Genomic DNA, 10000 nt, shown 5'->3' with positions numbered 1-10000 from the left:
CGCGGAGAAGCTGCCCCACATAATCCACACAGCTGTCAAAGGACAGATTTTGGCCTAAGACTTTTTTTTTTTTAAGCAGCCTGACCTTGAATCTTTTCAAAACTCCCCACTGTCTCAGCCTCCTGCGGGTCTGATCAACAGCCGGCCCTCCTTGAGACGGAGAGGCCCAAACGGCCAAGTTTTTGCACTACCCTTGCCAAGGCAGCAGCAGCTGCAGTCCTTTTGGTGGAGAATTAGCCAGAAATGGGGATTCGGAGCCCTAGAAAAGCGGGGAAACGGCTACTGTGTTTCCCACAAAAATAAGACCCGGCGGCAAAATAAACCCCTAGCGTGATTTTTCAGGATGCTTGTAATACAAGCCTTTACCCCGAAAATAAGCCCCGATGAAGACCGTCAGCCCGATGGATGCATTTTGTACCATGTTTTCTCCAAAATAAGCACCCAACTGGAAAATCAACCCTAGCGTGATTTTTCAGGGTGCTCTGAATACAAGCCCCACCCAAAATAAGCCCCGATGAAGACCGTCAGCCCGATGGATGCATTTTGTACCATGTTTTCTCCAAAATAAGCACCCAACTGGAAAATAAACCCTAGCGTCATTTTTCAGGGTGCTCGTAATACAAAAATAAGCCCCGATGAAGACCGTCAGCCCGATGGATGCATTTTGTACCGTGTTTTCTCCAAAATAAAACCCAACTGCAAAATAAACCCTAGCAGGATTTTTCAGGAGGCTCGTAATACAAGCCCTACCCTGAAAATAAGCCCCGATGAAGACCGTCAGCCCGATGGATGCCTTTTGTACCGTGTTTTCTCCAAAATAAGCACCCAACTGGAAAATAAACCCTAGCGTCATTTTTCAGGGTGCTCGTAATACAAAAATAAGCCGCAATTAAGACCATCGGCCTGATGAATGCATTTTGTACCGTGTTTTCTCTAAAATAAGACCCATCTGAAAAATAAACCCTAGCAGGATTTTTCAGGAGGCTCGTAATACAAGCCCTACCCTGAAAATAAGCCCCATGAAGACCGTCAGCCCGATGGATGCCTTTTGTACCGTGTTTTCTCCAAAATAAGCACCCAACTGGAAAATAAACCCTAGCGTGATTTTTCAGGAGGCTCGTAATACAAGCCCTACCCGAAAATAAGCCCCAATGAAGACCGTCAGCCCGATGGATGCATTTTGTACCATGTTTTCTCCAAAATAAGGACCCAACTGCAAAATAAACCCTAGCGTGATTTTTCAGGGTGCTCGTAATACAAGCCTTTACCCCAAAAATAAGCCCCGATGAAGACCGTCAGCCCGATGGATGCATTTTGTACCATGTTTTCTCCAAAATAAGCACCCAACTGGAAAATCAACCCTAGCGTGATTTTTCAGGGTGCTCGTAATACAAGCCCTACCCCGAAAATAAGCCCCGATGAAGACCGTCAGCCCGATGGATGCATTTTGTACCATGTTTTCTCCAAAATAAGCACCCAACTGGAAAATAAACCCTAGCGTCATTTTTCAGGGTGCTCGTAATACAAAAATAAGCCCGATGAAGACCGTCAGCCCGATGGATGCATTTTGTACCGTGTTTTCTCCAAAATAAAACCCAACTGCAAAATAAACCCTAGCAGGATTTTTCAGGAGGCTCGTAATACAAGCCCTACCCTGAAAATAAGCCCCGATGAAGACCGTCAGCCCGATGGATGCCTTTTGTACCGTGTTTTCTCCAAAATAAGCACCCAACTGGAAAATAAACCCTAGCGTGATTTTTCAGGAGGCTCGTAATACAAGCCCTACCCCGAAAATAAGCCCCAATGAAGACCGTCAGCCCGATGGATGCATTTTGTACCATGTTTTCTCCAAAATAAGCATCCAACTGGAAAATAAACCCTAGCGTGATTTTTCAGGATGCTCGTAATACAAGCCTTTACCCTGAAAATAAGCCCCGATGAAGACCGCCAGCCCGATGGATGCATTTTGTATCGTGTTTTCTCCAAAATAAGCACCCAACTGGAAAATCAACCCTAGCGTGATTTTTCAGGGTGCTCGTCATACAAGCCTTTACCCCGAAAATAAGCCCCGATGAAGACTGTCAGCCCGATGGATGCATTTTGTACCATTTTTTTCCCCCAAATAAGACCCAACCGGATGGAAAATAAGCCCCCATGCCTCTTTTGGAGTAAAAATGGATAGAAGACCCGGTCTTATATTTTTTTTTGGTGGGGGGGAACACAGGTATCTGCGTTCCTTTGCTCTGATGTTGAAGCCCGCTAATCCCAAGGGCAAAGCCAGCACGCTTTTGATAGCGGGGACTGGCTCCTCTGGTGGCAGCAGGGGGATTTGCGGGGCTTTGCTCTTTTTGGGAATTCAAGCGTTTCCTTCTGACTTCCGCCTTCAAGATTTCCGTGCCGGTTGACTTTGCTTTCCTGCCATTTTCCTACAGATGATTCGTTTAGTAAAGTTGTATTTTTATTTTTTTCTCCTCCCCTGAAAGTTTTTTCCTAGGGCAACAACTCCCGTTCCAAGCCCAAGTAATCCTTCCTTTACGAACAACCCCTGAACCCCCAAATTTCTGTCGTTAAACAGGGCCGTTTTGGGTTTTTTGTTTGTTTTTCCTCTTGAGTTTGTCCCCTTTGACGACTTCTCTCGCCACCGTCGTGAAGGGAGTAAACCCGGTGGTTGAAGCGGATCCGGCTTCACCAAAGGGGAGGACGCGACTTCGGGGCGCTGCAACTGGGCCTGTCCAGTTTGTAGAGCCGGAGGGACCAGGGTGACACGGAGCAGGGTTCCCAACATTGGAGGGGTGTGCCCCCAAAAAAGACGACGAGGGGGCCGGAGGGTCCAGTGATTCTCCCCGGCACCCGAAGGCAGGAAACAGGGAAGCCACGGATGGCAACCGACCCAGGGAGAGAAGGAAATTCCCTGACCAGGGAGGACAATTTTTCCCCCGGCGGAGCCGCTTACCTTCAGAAGGTGTGAGCCCTCCATCCCTGGAGGTTCACAAGAAGAGACTTGGACAGCCCACCTGTCCGAAACGGCGTCGGGGCAGAAGAGTCCCCAAACTTTGGCCGCTTTGAAGACTTGCCGACGCTCGGAATTGCCCAGCCAGCCTAGCTGAGTTGAAGTCCACGAGCCTTCAAGATGCCAAGTTTGAGGGACCTCTGATGTAGGGTCTCTTGAGCCTGAGTTAGGGGTGGTGGGGGTTGGACTGGAAGACCTCTGAGGTCCCTTCCAACTCTGGTATTCTGTATTCTGACAGATAGAGGAGTCAGTCCCCAAGGCATCTTGGTTTGGATCATGTGACCCTGGGGATGCTGGAATGGTCAACGCTGACCGGGTGGAACCAACCATCACAAAGTCCCTTTTTTCAAAGCCACGGTAACTCTGAACAGTCCCTAAAGGAAAGTGTTATAAGTCGAGGACTGCCTGAATGAGTTATTTTTTTTTTTTCTTCAAAGAAGGTGAAGATCACCTGACATCCAGCTCGCCTACGCTGGTAGGTCGCCAACCCGTGGTCAGGAGCCACTGGTGGTCCGTGAGAAAATTTGGGGGTCCGCACACCCCCAAAGCCATTAATCCTGGCTGAAAGGTCCACACACACACAAAGCCATTAATCCTGGCTGAAAAGCCACACACACACCCAAAGATTAATCCTGGCTGCGCCACCCGAATAGCCCGCGGGAACACTAAGCTTGCGTCGCTTGCGTCGTGCGCAACACGAGGTAATGAAGGGGAGGAAGGAAGGCGGAGAGTGCGGAGGGGGCGGTAAAACTTGCCCCGCGCATCCCACACGCCTGGCCTGGCCTACCGGGCTGCCCCTCTCCGCTTCTTCCTCCTTCTGCTTTTGCCTGCGTGCAAGGAAAGCCGCCGAAGTCTTTTCTTTCTCTCCCCGCCCCCCGCCCCAAACTCGGCCCCGAAATGAGTGTCTTGGGGACCCCGCAAGGCCCTCCTGCTCCAAGAGGCTCCGCCGAGTTTCTGGCGGAGTTTGGCGGAGGGAGAGAGAAAGAAAAGACTTCGGCGGCTTCCGCTGCTTTCCTTGCACGCGGCCCAAAGTCTCTCCCGTCTCTCTCTTCCTCTCCCGCTGAGAACAGAGCTGGAAATCTCAAATAAAGAGGTAGGAAAATGGGATGCGGGGGGGTTCCTGAAGACTTTTTGGGGGGAGAGGGGATTTTCCCAGGGTCTCTGCTCCGCCCGGGTTTAGAACGATGAATTGGGAGGTCCCTGTCCTAAGCAGAGGCGGGTTTTTTTCAACCTGGCTCCAGCGGGAAGAGGCGGGGATGTCAGAGGCCGTGATTGTGGCGCGCCACAAAAGCTGCGATTTCAATCCGTTTACATTCGTAGAAATCAATTTTTTTTTCCCCTGCATGATTATAGTTTGTATTTAGGTCTGACAGCTCTCGTGGATCCTGCTTCACGTTGTTCTTTGGTCTCCGTTTGTCCACCTGCTGCGCCTTCTTCTTTTCCCATTCCCATTTGGTCCTCCTGGGGTTCAGTTGAGATGGTCTCTTTTCCTTGTCTCTATTTCTCTTCTTCCCAAAAAATTCATTGCAGAATATTTCTGCTTTCTCAATGGAGTCAATTCTGCGTCTCTGTTCTTGCCACGTGAACCTCAGTCCTTCTGGGATCAACCGTCTATAATTCACCTCTTTTTGCAATAACGTTTCAGTCAAGAATCGATATTCTCTTCTCATCTCTCTCACTCTTCTGGGTACTTGTTTTAAGACCACAATCTCTTTGTCTTTATATTTCAATCCCTTATCTCTTGCCGCTTGTAGTATTTGTGTTTTAATAGTCTTTTTAGTAAATCTGACACGGGTCTCCCTTGGTAGCTTGTTCCTCATCGCATATCTTGTGAAGACACGGTGTATCTCATCTACTCCGTCCATCGTCTTTTCCTCTGTTATCGCCAAAGCTCCAGCCAAGATTTCTATCACTACCGCCGCCAAATCTTGTCCTTTTTCTTCCTCTATAGTTTGAAATCTGAGATAAAATTTCTGACCTAGCCATCTCCCACTTCAACACCCCACGTTTGTCTTGTTCAACCGTTGTTAATCCGCTAACGATATTTCCAATTGTCTCCATCTCTTTGTTGGTCTTTCTCTTCAAAAGCTGCCAAAAAAGCGGCCCGAGGAGGATGAAACTCCGGTTGGCGGAGACGTCTTCGTCATTCTGCGGGCAGCCCCCTCCTGCAAGGCACTTGACGCCCCCCCACACACACACACACCCTCCCTTGCTGGATCTAATTCATCGTGTGGCTAGAAGAAACTTGACAAACAGGCTGGATTTGCGCCCAACCACAACAGAAACCAAACGTCAACCAAGGCGGGGTGGAAACTAACCTTCGGCTCGGCGTGTTTGGAGAAGTGCGTCTGCTGGCTGTTTTATCGGAGGCGGTGGAGTGTTTTTGTATAAACACAGCCTGCTGTTTGGTTTTTTTTTAAAAAAAAAAAGTGGGTGGAATGGCAGGCGCAGAAGCTCTGCAATCCTTTATCCTCCTTAAGCCTCTGACTTCAAACGACCGCCCTTCGGCTCCAGATTTCCGTTCCAAAGCGAGTGGCTCGTTCAGTGGACTTTCTGGCCACCAGGGTGAATTGAATCACGGCAGTCGTGAAGCGGGTCACACGGTCGCTGAGCGGCTTTCCCGCCCACCCACCCCCGGCCCGTTGTCTTGGCTGGTTGAGAAAAGGGGGGGGGGTCACGTGACCCCTCCCCTGGAATATGTGATTTTTAAAAAAAAATAAATAAGTTTTTTTTTTACTGTTCATATTTTTAAAAAACATCTCTTTTGGTGAACCGTGTGGTTCCGGGTTTTTTTTACATTTCAATACAAATGTGGCCTGGCCGACCTATTCTTTGATCCTAACCAATTTCGTATCATTTATGTTCCTCGCAGTGATTATATTCATTTCCAATTCATATCATAGCTCATTTCATTTTTCTTTAAACAGTCTCATATCTTATTTGAAAATGGTATCTAAAATTCTTATTTTATTTCTGTATTCATTAGAATAGAATAGAATAGAATAGAATAGAATATAGAATAGAATAGAATAGAATAGAATAGAATAGAATAGAATAGAATAGAATAAAATATAGAATAGAATAGAGAATAGAATAGAGAATAGAATAGAATAGAATAGAGAATAGAATAGAATAGAATAGAATATAGAATAGAATAAAATAGAGAATAGAATAGAATAGAATAGAATAATAGAATAGAATAGAGAATAGAATAGAATAATAGAATAGAATAGAGAATAGAATATAGAATAGAATAATAAAATAGAATAGAGAATAGAATAGAATAGAGAATAAAATAATAGAATATAGAATAGAATAATAGAATATGGAATAGAATAGAATAAAATAGAGAATAGAATAGAGAATAGAATATAGAATAGAATAATAAAATAGAATAGAGAATAGAATAGAATAGAGAATAAAATAATAGAATAGAATAGAGAATAGAATAATAGAATATGGAATAGAATAGAATAAAATAGAGAATAGAATAGAATAATAGAATAGAATAGAGAATAGAGAATAGAATATAGAATAGAATAATAAAATAGAATAGAGAATAGAATAGAATAGAGAATAAAATAATAGAATAGAATAAAATAGAGAATAGAATAGGAGAATAGAATAATAGAATAGAATATAGAATAGAATAGAATAAAATAGAGAATAGAATAGAATAGAGAATAGAATAATAGAATAGAATAGAATAGAGAATAGAATAGAGAATAGAATAGAGAATAGAAAAGAATAGAAATAGAATAGAATTAGGATAGGATAGGATAGGATAGGATAGGATAGAAAAGAATAGAAAAGAAAATAGAAAAGAAAAGAAAAGAAAATGAATAGAAAAGAAAATGAATAGAATAGAAAATGAATAGAATAGGAAATAGAAATAGAATTCTTTTTATTGGCCAAGTGTGATTGGACACCCAAGGAATTTGTCTTGGTGTAAAACCTCTCAGTATACATAAAAGAAAAGAGACATTCGTCAGGAGTCGAGAATTATTATTACACCTAGAATACTTTTCTCTGCCACCTTTGCAATAGGATCACAGGCCTTTATTTCATTCACTCTTCAGTGAATTCCATCATAGTTCTAATCACTCCAGAAACAAATGTACCCCCTTCAATGATCCATTCGAGTGTGTGCCACCCTTCTACCTCGCACACCCCTCCGTTTGCTCCCCTTGAATTCATCATCCCAAAAATTTCCCCTCCTATAATGACTTTTTCACGGTCACCTCCGAGATGAACAACAGCAGTTATGAACGGCTAATTCCTACCCATCCCATACGGATGGACGAGAAGGTGTGAGTTTGGATCACGTGACCCCGGGGAATGTTACACCGGTCATAAGTGTCAAATGTGTCACAAGTGTCAAACCCTAACCCTAACCCTTTCCCCCCCCCGGGCCGCTGCCACTTCGAGCTGGTCCCTACATTTGGAAGGGGTTATAAGTCGAGGACCGCCACCCGCGGTATAAGCTTTTGCGACGCGTAGAACGCGGCTCTGGCAGGGAGGCGTTCTCCGTCGTCCCTCTCCTCCAGGGAGGGAGCCAATTTGGGCAGGCCCAGGATTGAGTTCGCGTGAAACGTTTCCCCGTGGGGGCTTTTCAAGCTTTTCCAGCCTTAAAGTAAGAGAACAAGAGAGGAACCGCCAATGAATCGAATCAATTCACTCCTGTTTTATTCTTATTTTCTCCTCTCCTTCCTGCCTGTGTTTTTTTTTTTCTAGGTGGCCGGGAATCATAGAAGCCGACCCTGACATTGGAGAATACTTCCTGTTTGCGTCCCAGGCCGACTCACTTCCGGTTAAGTATTGTGTTTGTCCCATTTGCCCCCGTACATTTGTGCTGTCCTCCACGCAGGGGGTCACGCGTGATCATCGGACCTCGCGGGAGAAGGGTTCAGCCGAGTGGGGATTCCTTGAAATCGGGGGTAGGAGTGTGGGGAGATGCCAGAAGCCCAGCTGCAAACAGCTGGGGGTGAATTTATTAAAATATATATATATATAGAAGACAGCCAGAGGCCAATGAAATTGCCCCCAAAAGCGAACAGAGCAAACCTGTCTGGCACCCCCCTCTTTCCAAAAAGGGGCGAGGAGTTTCAAAGAACATGTGCCCCCCCCTCCAAAACCCCACCCCAACTGGGGACAGGCAAGCAGTGGATGTGGGGAATTAGACTCGCTTTCCCATACTTATTCCGTGACTTTCGTTGCAAAGATCTATTTTTTTAAAAAAAAATGTATTTATTTATTTTTGTCAGTTGCTTATAAGATAATAGGTATAGGTTTAGAACATAGTTATGGATACATGGATGCGTATAAGAAAAATAAGAAAGAAAGATAAAAGAAAGAATAGGACAGGGGTCGTATAAGGATAAACATAGTTATGAATACATGGATACATATAAGAAAAATAAAAAGAAAGAATAGGACAGGGACGGTATAAGTATAAACATAGTTATGAATCCATGGATACATATAACAAAAATAAAAAAGAAAGATAAAAGAAAGAATAGGACAGGGGTCGTATAAGGATAAACATAGTTATGAATACATGGATACGTATAAGAAAAATAAGAAAGAAAGATAAAAGAAAGAATAGGACAGGGACAGTATAAGTATAAACATAGTTATGAATACATGGATACGTATAAGAAAAATAAAAAGAAACAATAGGACAGGGACGGTATAAGGATAAACAGTTATGAATACATGGATACATATAAGAAAAATAAGAAAGAAAGATAAAAGAAAGAATAGGACAGAGACGGTATAAGTATAAACATAGTTATGAATACATGGATACATATAAGAAAAATAAAAAATAAAGATAAAAGAAAGAATAGGACAGGGGTGGTATAAGTAAAAACGTAGTTATGAATAGATGAAATGGACACATATAAGAAAAATTAAAAATATAAGAGAAACCATAGGACAGGGACTATGGGCACGTTGGTGCGCTTATGCACGTCCCTTACAGACCTCTTAGGAAAGGGGTGAGGTCCCTAGTAGACAGTCTAAGGTTAAAGTTTTTAGGGTTTGGGGAAGAAACCCCAGAGTCAGGTAGAGGATTCCAGACATTGACCCCTCTGTTATTGCTGAAGTCATATTTCCTGCCATCAAGTTCGGTGCGGTTAACCTTGGGTGTGTATCTATTGTGTGCTCTTGGGTTGTTATGGTTGCAGCTGAAGTATTCATCGACAGGAAGGACATTGCAATGTATGATTTTATGCACTATACTTCGATCGGACCGAAGGCCTCATAGTTCTAGGTTTTCTAGGTCTAGAATTTCGAGTCTGGTGGTGGCATAAGGTCTTCTGCAACGAGTAGAGGAGGGGATATCTTCGCTCCAGTCAAGGACACACACACACACACACACAGACACACACATCCTCGTGGTTCCTTTCCGGTTACAGTGAGGCAGCCTCTCGCCCAAACGGCCACTGACCCTTCTCTCCTTCTGGTTTTAGTCCAAGTACCACGTGACCTTCTTTGGCCACTCCGTGACCCGCGCTTGGATCTCTGCCTCCCTGCTGAAGAGCTACGGGGAACCCCCCCGAGAAGGAAACGCCTTGGTAAGAAGAGGCTTTGCCTGAGGGTTTCTTTAGAACACACACACACACACAAAAAAACCCCATTGTCGAGATGCGTTGCAGTGGCATCACAACCCCACCTACAGAAGGAACAAGAATTGTGCCTTTCCTTGAGCAGGTTGACACCTGGACACGGAGCCGTAGTAGGTTGCAAAGAACGGTGGTGCGTGTGACAATAAATCGGGGCGGGCGGATCTCCAAAATCTTGACACCTTTCAAACATGCTAGCTGGGGAATTCTGGGAACTGAAGCCCACCGGTTGGCCGAGGTTGGAGATCTCCCGCAGCCGTTGGGACGCCAACGCTTGGTGGATTTTTATTTTATTATTTTTGGTAGATTCTCTTGGTTTTTAAAGACAAACAAAACATCCAACTGTCTTCCATCCGTGTCCAAA

General features: G+C 44.5%; 1 protein-coding gene across 1 annotated transcript in view; it reads left to right on the top strand.

Moving 5' to 3' along the window:
• The window catches only part of ZCWPW1 (zinc finger CW-type and PWWP domain containing 1), a 34947-nt gene extending 25338 nt beyond the window's left edge, over positions 1–9609 (top strand). The window contains exons 9-10 of the mRNA XM_087919023.1: positions 7745–7820; positions 9484–9609. Coding sequence (XP_087775149.1) covers positions 7745–7820; positions 9484–9609 — 202 coding nt within the window. The remainder of the gene's footprint in view (positions 1–7744; positions 7821–9483) is intronic.
• The last annotated feature ends 391 nt before the right edge of the window (positions 9610–10000 follow it).

This window comes from Pseudonaja textilis, unplaced genomic scaffold (assembly GCF_049901715.1).
Source record: "Pseudonaja textilis isolate UNSWEBS1 unplaced genomic scaffold, rPseTex1.2 PTEXSCF23, whole genome shotgun sequence".
NCBI classification, from domain to species: domain Eukaryota; kingdom Metazoa; phylum Chordata; class Lepidosauria; order Squamata; family Elapidae; genus Pseudonaja; species Pseudonaja textilis.
The sequence above is the reverse complement of the archived record's forward strand: the minus strand, read 5'-3'. Positions and strand labels throughout refer to the sequence as shown.